This window comes from Struthio camelus, chromosome 10 (assembly GCF_040807025.1).
Source record: "Struthio camelus isolate bStrCam1 chromosome 10, bStrCam1.hap1, whole genome shotgun sequence".
NCBI classification, from domain to species: domain Eukaryota; kingdom Metazoa; phylum Chordata; class Aves; order Struthioniformes; family Struthionidae; genus Struthio; species Struthio camelus.
In genome coordinates, this window is record NC_090951.1 from 2,436,687 (window position 1) to 2,449,525 (window position 12,839).

The 12,839-nt window shown below is 58.6% G+C and overlaps 1 protein-coding gene across 1 annotated transcript; it reads left to right on the forward strand.

Annotated features, from left to right (window-relative positions):
• Nucleotides 1–59: 59 nt before the first annotated feature.
• Nucleotides 60–12,571, forward strand: RNF166 (ring finger protein 166). The gene is made up of 6 exons (XM_068955831.1): nucleotides 60–235; nucleotides 4,286–4,442; nucleotides 5,346–5,458; nucleotides 5,902–6,016; nucleotides 6,677–6,784; nucleotides 7,475–12,571. The coding sequence occupies exons 1-6, from the start codon at nucleotides 60–62 to the stop codon at nucleotides 7,538–7,540; spliced, it is 735 nt and encodes a 244-aa protein (XP_068811932.1). The 3' UTR covers nucleotides 7,541–12,571.
• Nucleotides 12,572–12,839: the final 268 nt, after the last annotated feature.

A 12,839-nucleotide genomic window follows, 5' to 3' on the forward strand; every position in this document is an offset into this window, starting at 1 on the left:
GGCGCGGTGACGTCACAGCGGGCCGCCCCCTCCTCCTGCCCGGCCGCCCGCCCGCCGCCATGTTCCGCAGCCTGCTGGTGGCGGCGGCGGCGCAGCGGCCCCAGGCCCCGGGCGGACCCCCCCGGCCGCCGCCGCCCGCCGGCCCCGCCGCCGAGGCGCTGGAGGCGCAGTTCAGCTGCCCCATCTGCCTGGAGGTCTATCACCGCGCCGTCGGCATCGCGGGCTGCGGCCACACGTGAGGCCGGGCCCGGGGGGGGGGGCGGGCGCCGCGACCCCCCCCCCCTTTCCCACCGGGGACCCCCGGGCTCCTCCTCACACCCCCTCACCCCCGGCCGTCCCGGCGGCGCTTTCCCGTCGCCTCGCTGCCGCCGTCCCGAGGGACCCCCTTCCCCCCCGCCGGTACCCTCTACCCTGTCTTCCCCCCTCGGTACCGGGGCCCTGGCGGTACCGGGCCCGCGGTCAGCACCGTTCCCGCCTCCCCTGCTGGGGTCCCTCCAGGCCCCCGCTCCTGCGACCCCGCAGCCGGTACCGGGACCCTGCTGCTGCCCCCCACCAGGATCCTGCTCCTACGACCCCATCGGTACCGGGACCCCATTCCTGCCCCGCTTTGGGATCCCACTCCTACAAACCCATCAGTAGTGGGACCCCGCTCCTGCCCTGCAGCTGGTACTGGGACCCCAATCCTACGACATCATCGGTACTGGGACCCCACTCCTGCCCTACAGCCGGTACTAGGACCCTGCTGCTGCCCCCCATCAGGACCCCACTCCTGCCCCACAGCCGGTACTAGAACCCTGCTGCTGCCCCCCATCAGGACCCCACTCCTGCCCCACAGCCGGTACTAGGACCCTGCTGCTGCCCCCCATCAGGACCCCGCTCATGCGACCCTATCGGTACTGGGACCCCACTCCTGCCCCGCTTTGGGATCCCACTCCTACAAACCCATCAGTAGTGGGACCCCGCTCCTGCCCTGCAGCTGGTACTGGGACCCCAATCCTACGACATCATCGGTACCGGGACCCCACTCCTGCCCCACAGCCGGTACTAGGACCCTGCCCCCCATCAGGACTCCACTTCTGAGACCCCACTGGTGCTGGGACCCCACTCCTGCCCCCCAGCTAGTATCAGGACCCCACTCCTGCCCCCCACCAGCATCCCTCCCCTGCCCCCCAGCCAGTACCAGGCCCCCTTCCCATCCTGCGCTACAGCCCAGGCTGGGTCTTCCTCCCGCACCAGTACCAGGACTCCTTTCTCATCACCTTCCTCCAGCTGGTACTGGGACCCTCTTCCTACCCCCGTTCCTCCGTTGGCACCAGGCACCTTTCCCAAGCTGGCCTTGGCCCCCTTTTCTGCTCCCGTCCCTCCCCCCTCCCCTCCTCAGCCTGGGGCCCCCCATGTGCTCCCCTCACCAGGACCCCTTATCATCCCCCAGCCTGGACCTCGGTCTCCCCAGCCCCCAAAGCTGGGCCTCTCACTGTGGGGTGCCCCCAGGGGTCCTCACCCCTCTGAGCACCCCCCCTTCTCCCTCTGCAGGGGCTGCCCGGGCTCTGGGCTGTTGCCCTGTTCCTGCCCTGGGGCTGATGGGGAAGCAGGGGGGTGCCCCCAGGAGCCCATGGCAGGGGGTCTCCCCCCAAACTCTGCCTGACTCCTGGCACCCTTTCCCTGGCAGAGCGGGCTAGGGTCTTGCCTGGATGGAAATCCTGCCCCAAGCCCTCTGTGCGGGCATCCAGGCTGCCCAAGGGGTTGTGCGTTGGCTGAGCTGGGCTGGAGCTCCTCCTACTCCTCTGGTCCCCTGGCACACCGGGAGGAGGTTGCCAAAGCTGGAAAAGGGGCAGGAGAGCTTGGAGTCCTGCTGTGGGGGAGCTGGGGTTTACCTGTGTGACTCTGGACCTGGGACCCTGGTGCTGACTGGTAGCTTGGCTTTGGGTACAAGGGGGCCGGGGACAAGGAGGTGACAGCGTGGGTAGGTGCTGATGGCAGGTCTGTGGCCCTGTTTCAGCCACTCGTTCTAGAGGCCTTGAGGAAAACTCTTTTGGTGATATCTCCTCAGTTCCCCTTTCACAGCCGATTTTTGGAGCAGCTTGGTCTCACATTGAGACCCTGGCCTCGCTCAGCACCTGTGCGTGGTCTGGCTTCATCCATTTGGGATTGAGGGCAACCCTCAGCCCACTGGGGTGGTTGAGTGCAGTTGGGGAGCTGGAGCAAGAGGGCATCTCTGCAATGACTTGCCCCTTGCGAGCCGTAGGCTTGCATGGCTCCTCTGCCACCTCACAACGGTGCAGCCCTAAGTGTGTTAGGAGGCCGCCTGGGAACCCCGTGAAGGAGCAATCTGCACTGGGAAGGGCTTAGTCATTGCTCATGTGAAGAGTCAGCATGTGTCAAGCAGGGATGAGGTGGTGGCTGCGTTCCCGTGCCTGGTCCCAGCACAGCTGTGAAGGTTGAGCAGTGTTTCGTACCCTGGTTCAGGGTGACATGGCTTTGTAAAGGCAATTGGTAGGTGGAGGGGCGGGGATGGAGTGGTTGCTCTTGTCGCAGGCCTGGGGGTGGCATGAAGAGGTTTAGATCTCAGCTGACTCAAAGTATTGCTCTGTGTGACACCCCCGGCGGTTCCCCCAGGCTTCGTAAGAGAGATTTCATCTGCGGGTGGATATCTGCCACCACACAAGCAATGGGCCCTGGATCCACCTGTGGATGCAGCTCTGTGCAGATGGTGAGGGCAGGAGCAGTATTTCCCACAGGTTCCCAATCCCTGTTAACACCGTCATGACACCTGCATGGCCAGGGCTGCTGCGGGTGACAAGGGGATCTTGGCTTGCTGCGGCCTTAGCAGTGGCCCGTTGCGGCCGTGGCCCCTTTAGGCAGAGCGCTGGAGAAGTTGTTGACCCTGCGGGGACCAAGTCGGTTTGCCTCACTGTGGGACTGCAGAGGCATCCAGAGACCGAGGGTGAAAGGGAGCGCCCAGGCCACCTCCTGTCGTGCATGGGGAGGGGGTTCGGTCACCTGGTGTGGGGTGGGCATGGAGGAAGGAGGTGTGTGCGTGGAGGTTCCTGTGGGGTTGTACTTCCTGGTTCGGGCAGGTCCAAGCCATGTGTCACCCGTTCAGACTTGCTGGTGCTTGTCCTAAGGGGCAGTTTCAACAGAGCAGTGCTGATGCAGGAGTCTGAGCTCTTGCCCCTGGCTGGGAGCGTGGGATGGGATTTTGGTGGTTTCAGCTCGGACCACTGCTTTGCTCAGTCTCAGTGGTGCTCCCTTTTACACTTGGGCAAAGGGGAAACGTGAATGCGCTAGACCCATCCAATTGGAGCCGCTGGGCTGGAGAGGCAGCCTGCTCTCTCCTCCCTGCGTGCTGCTAACCCTGAGGGTGGCTTCCCTGCATTTCCTCCCTGCTACTTTGATTTCTCATCTCTGTCCCTGCAGGCATAAGGACCTTGAGAGGAGGTGAGCCAGGCTCTAATCTGTAGCTCACGCACTTGCTTTACTCCTGTGCAGCCTGGATGTTCAGCACTGGTTATTGTTTGGCTCTGTTTAGTCTGTGTCCCTCCACTTGCAGCCCAGGCACGTGAGCAGCTCTTAGTGCCTGGCCACGGGTCTCCGGGCAGCAGCTTTATCTGTGCACCGTGGCTCAGTCCCGGACATGTGTACGGATCACTGTTTGGCGTGTGTGTGGAGGAGTGTTTGAAGGACACATGGCAGAGAGCTGTGCTCCTGCAGAGTGGCTTCTTCTCCGCACGGGCATGCGGAAGGACATGGGGTTTGGGGTGAGTCTGGCAGTCTCGTACCCAGTGCCAAGCTGCCTGCTCTGTCTGGTTGCTCCAAGTGCCCCTTCTGGAGTTTTTTAGTCCTCGGTGTTGAGGCTGCCCTGTATGCTAGACAGTGCTGTGGGTCGGTGGGGATGGCTGTAAGACGCCCAGTGCGGGGAAGCAGGGCTCGGCCCAGGGCGGCCAAGAGCCGCCGGGATGCCAAGGTTCGCTACGTGGACAGGGCATGCGTGGCTGGAGGCAGATTGGCACAGCGGGCCTTGAGCCTGTTAGACCCGTGGGAAGAATCCAGGCGGGATAGCTGGTTCCACACCCTCTGGTGCAGGCTCTGCTGTTTCCTCTGTGGTTTAGGCTCCTCTGAGCATCCTCAAATCTGTCCTGGATCCTGCCAGGGAGGGCACCCCAAAGCGAGCAAGATTCCCAGGGAGCAGGTCCTGCCCCGGGGCCAGGGTCCTGGTCCCCCTCTCCTGGGCTGGGATGCCACTAGTTCCCTCTGAGGTGCTTGAAACTGCTCTCCATGCCCCCAGGTTTTGCGGAGAGTGCCTGCAGCCCTGCCTCCAAGTGCCCTCTCCACTGTGCCCGCTCTGCCGCATGCCGTTTGACCCCAAGAAGGTGGAGAAGGCCTCCAACGTGGAGAAACAGCTATCGTCCTACAAGGCTCCCTGCAGAGGCTGCAGCAAGAAGGTAAAGCTTGTGAAGGAGCTGCTCCCTCCCATGTGTGCACAGCTTTGTTTGGGTGCTGGGGTGTGGCTGCTGCCCCTGTAGCCGCAGTGCCAGGGATAGCGAGGTCACTTGCTATCCGTAGTTGGGTGTGCAAAGTTCCCTGTTCAGTGGCCCCCCAGGTTACATGTGCAAGGTGTTGTGGCCCCTGTGGGAAGGCTGCTACCATGAGCCAGGCAGGCATGGCTGCCCGAGGCAAGCAGGGTTGTGCAGAGAGAAAGGCGCTCTCCTAGCTGCATTTATCAGAAGACTGAAGCTATTATTAGACAGTGGGGACCTTCAGATGCATGCTGAGGTTTTCCTGCAACACGGGAGAGGCTGAGACAAACCAGCTCTGCTGTTCCCTATGGAGGTAAGGTTTTAGCTCTTGCTTAAGGTGCTGCCACTGGGGAGCTGAACTAGCAGCAGGGAATAGACGCCACGTGATTCAGCCCGGGGCAGTCTGGTCTGGGACAACTCTGGGACCAGCTGTAGAGCTGTGATTCATGATGTGTCTCTACGAGTTGGGCTGATGTCCTTTCTGGCTTCCGTAAACTTTGGGGATCTTCCTTTAACTCCCTGGCTGTGGCCCAGAAATGATCCCATGTGATTATGTCAGCAGTCTGGGTTTACCACCTGTCAGCCATGCTGCATAGCACCGTTGGGGGTATGTTGTGCTGGGAGCATGCAACCCCAAATCCCCCTGCTCTGCAGGGGAGGAAGGGATCGTGCAGCATGCAGGTGGGGATCAACCTGCGTGGACCGATATTTAGTCAAAGTGTGGCCAAAACTGCTCTACCAAACTGGACCAGGGTTCCAGTGCTGCATCTGGCAGGGGAAGGGATTCCTGCAGCCTCCAGGAACATGTGTCTTCTCCTTGTTCTCTAGGTGACCCTAGCGAAAATGCGGTCTCACGTCTCATCCTGTGCAAAGGTGCAAGAGCAGATGGCCAACTGCCCGAAGTTCGTCCCTGTCGTCCCCACGTCCCAGCCCATCCCCAGGTATTGCCATGCATGAGGAAAGGGCAACCTGTCCCTGCTTACAAACCTCACAGATGCTCACATCGATCTTTGTTATAAGCCCTAAAATCCAAGGACGCGTTTCCCTTTCTCGTTATCCTGGGCTGGTCTCAAGAGGACACACTGGCACCCTTTCCCTCATGGCATCTGCAGCCCAGGCGCTGCCCTGTGTTGTTTCAGAGAGTGACCCACAAGGAAGGACCAGCCAAACCAGGGTAATTTGGCCTGCGGCTGGGGTGGGAATGGCACACTAATGACCTCCAAAGATTTAATCTCCCAGCAGCTTTTGGGAACTGGGGCAGGCTGATCTGGTCTCTGCCTTGGGTGGGTGGGACAAAACAGAACAGGAAGCAGCAAGGGAGGCTGGATTAGTTCAGGAGAAGTTGATCCTTCCCAAGGGTCTGAGCTCTTCTTGCTCTCCTTAGCAATATTCCCAATCGCTCAACGTTTGTGTGTCCGTACTGCGGGGCCCGGAACTTGGACCAGCAGGAGCTAGTCAAGCACTGCATGGAGAACCACCGCAACGACCCCAACAAAGTGGTGAGCGAGGCCAGCGTGCTGGGCTGGGACGGTGCTGTGTGGGGTAACCCTTGGAAATCCAAATATATCTTAACCGATGCCACATCTAAGGCTGTCTGCATGCAGAGCTACTGCTGCGAATAAAGCACAGCTATGTGTCTAGGTCATGTAATTTGTTTTAAATCTCTTTGACGAGAGGTAGGGAGCTGCCTCCATAAGCTTTGATAAACTCCCTGGGTTTATCAATGAGCCACCTCCTTCCCCCTGTGCCTGAGACCTGGGTGATGCTGGGTTTGCACTCCCCCGGTCCTATTGGGTCAGCTTGACCATAGGTGACAGGTGGGGAATTTGCAGCTGTGGCACCATCTCAGAGGTGCTTGTGCACACACGTGTAACTTATTGTCAGGCTGAAAGCAGTCTGGGCTGTGTACCCGGAAGTTTTGTGTGCTGAGGGTTGTGCCGAGGCAGGAGGGAAAAAGGGACAAACCCCTACCTAGTGCATCCTGCTGCAGGACACGCACTGTCACAGAGGGGAACTGCTGTTCACTTCACTTGTTTTGCGACTGCACCCCCTCCCCCCCAAGAATTCCCTTCTGTGGGGGGACCCCTCTGCCCCTCCTGGGGGCAGGCAGAGGGATCTGTGTCCACGACTCATGTTTCCCCCGTCCTTGCCTGCTGCAGGTGTGCCCAGTCTGCTCAGCCATGCCCTGGGGGGACCCAAGCTACAAAAGCGCCAACTTCTTGCAGCACCTCCTCCACCGGCACAAGTTCTCCTATGACACCTTTGTGGTGAGTACGGTCGTGAGCTGAAGCCGAGTCGTCTTCCCTGTATCCTCTGCTGAGTGGTTGGGAGATGAAACCAGCCCTTGCCCGTGCATGCCAGGACCAGCCTGGCTTGGTGCCCATCCCTGCAGGAGGGAAAGGGGGCGGCAGCTCCTTCGGGGTTTGCAGGATGCACGCAGCACGCCTTAGCCTCCCTTCAGAGAGCTCGTGGATGCGAGGCTGGGCTCCCCAGCCTGCCCTGCAGAGGTGTTTGAGCTGATCCTCATCAAATACGTACCCAGGAAAAAGACACTGAAAAAGGAGAGAGAAATGTTTCCATGGTTTGTGAAGAGAGGTCACCTCTTCCACGTGCTCCATTAAACTCTTCCCTTGAAAAATCCCCTTGGGGGTTCACCTGGGGAGATGTGAGACTGCTTCTCACATGGGCCTGTTTCACCCCTGCTCACAGCTGGGTCTAAGAGCAGAGGTGATGTTACCAGATTCGGCCCAAGCAGGCGAGGGACAGAATACCCCAAAGAGTGTGTTGTTCCTGGGACCTTACAGCCCCCTTTGCCAGAGGTAATGGGGAGCTGTGCTGTTTGCAGCCCGGTGGGAGGATCAGGAGCAGGAAGGCTCCTTCCTTTGGCTGTTCCCACTGCTTTGAGGAGGCTGTGTGGTCAGTACTGGCTCTTCTGACTGGCCACTCTCTGTTTTCAGGACTATAATATCGATGAGGAGGCAGCATTGCAGGCTGCCCTGGCACTGTCGCTCTCTGAAAACTGAAGGTGACTGGTGCATCGGTTCGGACCCCCCTCACACCTCTTCTCTTCTGCACACTCGGCCTTCCTGCTGAGGAGGTACAGAGCTCGTCACCCCCTCGGCACCCCCAGAGACCCACCGCCTCTCTTTCGACTTCTCTCTGGGTTGATCCCACCTTGTTTAAGAAGGTGGAGTCTCTTTAGCATCATACTGGTGAGTGAGCAGAGACGTCCGCTGTTGGGAGGAGAGAGGTGTCCGTGCCGAAGGACCGGGATTGTTCCTCAGTTGGGCATTTCATATCCATATACGGAGTATATACCTGTATCCAGATCTATTTATTACTAGATGCTTTTTGGCACCATTTGTCTTCATGCTCTTTGTTGCAATTTAATGGGTACGTAAAACTATGATGCGTTTTATGCAAAAATACCCTAGTTTTGAACTGGAATCATCCATGTCCTTTCAAAAAGGGAAGAAAACAGCATGGAGCATTTTTTTTAAACCCCGTAAAGCTCTTTCTGGAGATGTTGGTCTGTCCTGCCCCCCCCGCTATGGGAAAGAGCTGCCTTGTTTCCCTGCTACTGCACAGGCAAGGCCAAAAACAGACGGGGCTAAATCCTGGAGCAAGACTGTTGCCCTCGTGTGCACTGTGACGCCAGAAAGTTTGGAGGAGTCTGCAGGGAGCCTTGGACTGTGCTGGCAGCTAGTGTTCAGTGAAACTCTCACCTTTCTCATTTTGTACTAGCTCTTGTGATACTAGGAGTTCTTGCATTTTTCTACATTAATCAATGTGATACCTTTTCCACGTTTTGTAGAGCAGGAACAGAAGCTGTTACTCTTCACACTGCAATATCTGTGACTGGGGACAAGAGTATTTTTATGGAACTTTATTAAGAAAGTATATTTTTTAAAGAAATGAATGAACATGCTGTGGATTTGCAGGCGGGTGGGAGGGAGATGCTGGACCCTGGATGTGTGGCTGGGACTCTGCCTGGGCGGTGGGAAGTGCATGGGTTTCCTGTTTCGTTATTTCTGGGCCGTTCTGTTCCTTCGTCAGTTTGTTTCTCTGTAAGCGGGTGATGTTGCAGGAGAGGCCAGGTCAAAGCAGGCAGAGCTTGTTGGCTGGAGGAGCAGCTCTGAAACCCAGCTAGCCCATAGGGTCCCTTTTGGGAACAGAACCGTACAGTACAGTACGAGCAGTGTGCCGAGTGGCTCACAGGGCTGCCTTGTTTGGGTCCCATTTGTTTTTTCCAAGAGCTCATCTGCTGACTGCAGTTTCTGGGCTGTTAACCCTCTCTGGTGCGCGTGGCCAGGCGCCGCGTGTTCTTGCCAGGTGTGATGGCTACAGCAGCTCTCGCTCAGCTGGCTTTTAGCAGTGCTCTGTGCTGTAAATGCAGGCCTAATGTTGATGGATAGGTTTACTTCCTCTGCCTGAAGTTTGATCTCTCAAACACTCGTGATTAAACGATGAGCTATGATGTTTGAGCGTGGAACCGGGAGCAGGGGGTCCGGCCTGCGGTGCTGGCCTTGTGAAAACTCTGCCCGGAATTGCCCAGGTTTGATTTTCTTCCATCGGGGACAGCTGGGAACCCACGGAAACCTACAGCACTCCTGTAACTCCTTGGCAAAAGAGATCTAGCACCCGAAGAAGAATTTCACTGTGAGACTTTGTATGCCAGATTCCTAACACAGCAGTGTTAACATCTCTGTAGGCAGAGCTGCTCCATGTTGGAAGCAGGTGCCTGGTGCTGGATGTGGCTGTGGGCAGGACCGAAATAGGTGGTGGGTGTAATCCAGAGTGGCAGTTTCAGTCTGCGAATGTGCAACCAACCAAGCAGGCGGGTTAGTAGCAAGCAGCTGACAGGCAGTGCAGAGTGGCTGAGGTGCATCCAGGTGATGTAGGTGTGGGAGGGACATCTGCCTGTGCTCTCTGTGCTAGAATCCCAGCCCTAATGCAGAGCATCTTGTCCCCCCAAAACACAGGATTGCATCTCCCTTCCTCAGGATACTCTGGGAATAAGGCACATCTGGGCAGGTGCTGATCCAAGAGATGCTCCGTAGTCTCCCTGTGACCAAACATGTGGTAGAAAGCACCTGCAAAGCCAGCGCTGTGTCTCTGCGCTGCCCCGCGTGATGCAGTGCCCCGGCCCTAGGTAGAAGGGACAGCTCTCTTCCACTCGCTCTCAAGCTCCCGCTGTTCTGATGCAGCGGGATGGCTGTGGCGTTTTGCCTCTGCGCTAGTCCAGGTTGAGTTGCAGGACTTACGGAAGAGGCGGTGCCTTTCCCCACGCCTGACCCCTTCTGCCCTTTGCACCCTGGCTGTGCTGCAGCCTGCCCAGGCCAGCTGACCCCTGTTGCACGTGGTCCACTTGCTCTCTGCCGTTTGTGCTGCTGGTTGTGTCCACTCTGCTCGACTGCAAGCAAGTGGCAGAGACATCTTTGCCAGGCCTTGGGCCAGCCTGCTGCTGTCCTCAGCACGATGGAGCAGCAAAAATCACTGCCCGTCTAAAGCGACGTTGCTGAGGCCGTGCCCTCCTTTGGGGTCGCACCAACAACGGGATCAGCACAAGTCCCAGTGAATTAACCACAGTGAGGCGGTGGTGCGTGATTAATTCAGCGCTGAACTTAGAGCCGAGTTGAGGTCGCGTTCCCACCAGGGTGTGCAGAGAGGGGGTGGGAGAGCGGTCAGGAGGGCAGCAGCCCCTCACTGGGCACTGCAAGGGAGCCATGGGAGGCAGGCCAGCAGGCATGGCTCCACTCGAGAGCAGGCCTGGTAGAAGTTGCACTGGGATGTGGAGAGGTCAGGATTGACCTCCTCTTCCCACCCCAAGCGGCCCCTTCCCACCAGCTCTGCTTCTGCTCGGGGATTAACTAAGGTACCTCTAAAGGTCAGGACTAATCGGGCACCTACTCCAGAGCCTCCGCAGTGTGCCTGGTCCCCTGGCAGTGCCAGTTCGGTTGATGCTATAGGCAAGAGCAGAAGTGGAGCGTCGCCTGGGCTGTTGGATGACAAACGTGTCTCTGGTGTCAAATCTGTGACACTGGTGCAGTTATGGGCACAGAGTGCAGTCTCAGGGAAGCCCTGCTTCGCTCGCCTGCTTCGCACTGCCCCGTGTGGGGCTGAGCTGATTTTCCTGCCAGCCCGGACGCACTTTGCCCTGCCCTTCTCTGAGCATTGCCTGGCATGTCCCCGCAGCCAGGGAGCTGGGGACATGCTGTGCTGTGTCAGGGGAGCAGGGGACCCAGACACTGCCTCCTCGGGGCCTGGCTCTGTCCCACTGCGCAGGTCCCTGCAGGGGGAGCAGCAGCCGCACGCGTCGTGGAGGCTGTGATTTATCAGAGCTGCCCGAAGGAGCCTGTCCGGGCTGAGCCTGCAGAGACCCAAGGGTGAAGCGTGTAGGTGTCTAGTGCCACCAGCGCTCCCAGGGCCTGCTCAGCCAGGGTTGCTGCTGCTGCTGCCTCACCGGGTGGCGGGTCCCTGCAGGAGCCTGGAGGCACAGGGTGCCGGAGCCCTGCGGATGCAGCAGGGTGCCTGGGAGTCGCTCGCTGGGGGTCGAGGCTGGGAATCCCTCTGTGAAAGGTGCTGCAGGCAGGGGAAACGGGGCAGGCAGCCTGGAGGCGAACAGCTCCTCTGTAGTCCTCGAGCAGTGTTTGCTTATGCGAGCTGCCCTGACGGACGAGGCTCTGCCCGGCCAGAGCGGTGGGGGGGAAGGCCCTTGGTTTGGCCCGGGATGGGGGAGATGTCTGTGTCCTTGGTGATCTGTTCATTCTGGATATCTCCTGTGCCTGCTGAAGCTATCCCACTAGCACGTGATTCAAGCAGGAGAGGGGGGTGCATGGGCTGTTTTCTGTGCCCTGGGAAGCAGACGGATGGGCTACCTCCCAGCCCAGAAAGCAATCCTCTCTAGGGCCCATTGGTATGAGAATGGCCTCTCAAAGGATCCAGTCCCACCTCTGAAATTGCTGGAGCTCTTTGGTGGGGCTGTGGGCTATCTAAGCGCCTTTGCTTTGTGGTCAGGCTCTGTGCAGCAGCTATGTGGAGGTGTTTAACCCCATGCGCGTGCTGACCTGCAGTGACACAACTAAAAAACGGTACTGAAACCCTTCGTTGTGTCTGCCCGGGGAGGAGACATGCTCATGGTGGGTTATTGCAGTGCAGCTGATGCCTGGTGTCTCGAGTGCCGGAGGCCTGGCTGCTGAGCTGTCCCTGCAGCCCAGTGTGTCACTGCTTGGAGAAGCACCCTTTCACAGTTTATCCAAGAGACCTGGCTCCCTCCAGTTCTGCTTTAGCAATACTGTCTGTTTGTTTTTTTTTTTTTAATGAGTGTTTTGCAGGGCTGTGAGCTCCCCTGTGCTGCTACAAGGAGCTTGCAAAGCCGGACAGGCCCCCTTGCACTGTCCAGTCCCCTAGCAGAGGGCTCAACAGACGCAGGCCACGTGGAAAGGGCTGGAGCTGCTCTGCTCCCATCCCTCGAGCAGGGTTTAGCGAGGAGGGACGGGTCTTCCCTTACCAGCACTGCATCCTCAGCAAACTGAGAGCCCCCTTGCCCTGCCGAGGGCTTTTCCTGATTCCCTGGGGGACGGTGAGTAGCGGGATCTCTGGGAGCTGAGCCCATCTACTCGCCTCAGGCGATGCGGGGCAGCGCTGTTAACGTCTGTGTTTCCTTCCTTCCTCCTCCCTGCCCCAGCAGCGTGAGAGCAGGGGCAGCAACGGCTGCTTTTGTAAAGCACTTTAAGGCCCAGGCTGCGATGCTGCAGGCACGCACTGAGCTCTGCAGGTAGCTCCCTCGCGTCTCTCGCCTCCTCTTTGCAAGGGGTTTGGGTACAGCCGTGCCCAGCAGGCTCCGGTGCCGGCTGGGCCGTGCCCACGGCTCAGGGCGCAGGGAGGTTCCCGCCGTGCCGGTGGCCACGCTGTTCAGTGTGTTACTTGTGACTTTTTGCATAACAACTAGAACTTTTAACAAGATGTACTGTTTTTTGAAGAAGAAAAAGAAAACAAAAATCAATGACGTATTTGTAGCAAACCATTTTTCTCAATAAAGGCAGTTTCATCCATGGGTGGCTTTGGTGTGAAGTGTCTCCCCAGTACAATACTGGTACCTGTGAAGCATTAGTGGGGCTGTGCCGCTACCCTGGCTGCTGCCTGCATTTTGATCTCAGCCCTGTCAAGCAGGCAGCAGGGCAGGATGCGATCCATCTTGCATTGAGACCTGGCTTGGGAACACCATGCTGGGAACGCTGCAGGACCGGGAGCCCAGGTGATGGGCGAGCAGGGGAGCGGAGGCTCTGGGGACGTGTGGCTCCCACGTTGTGCGCGGCCTTG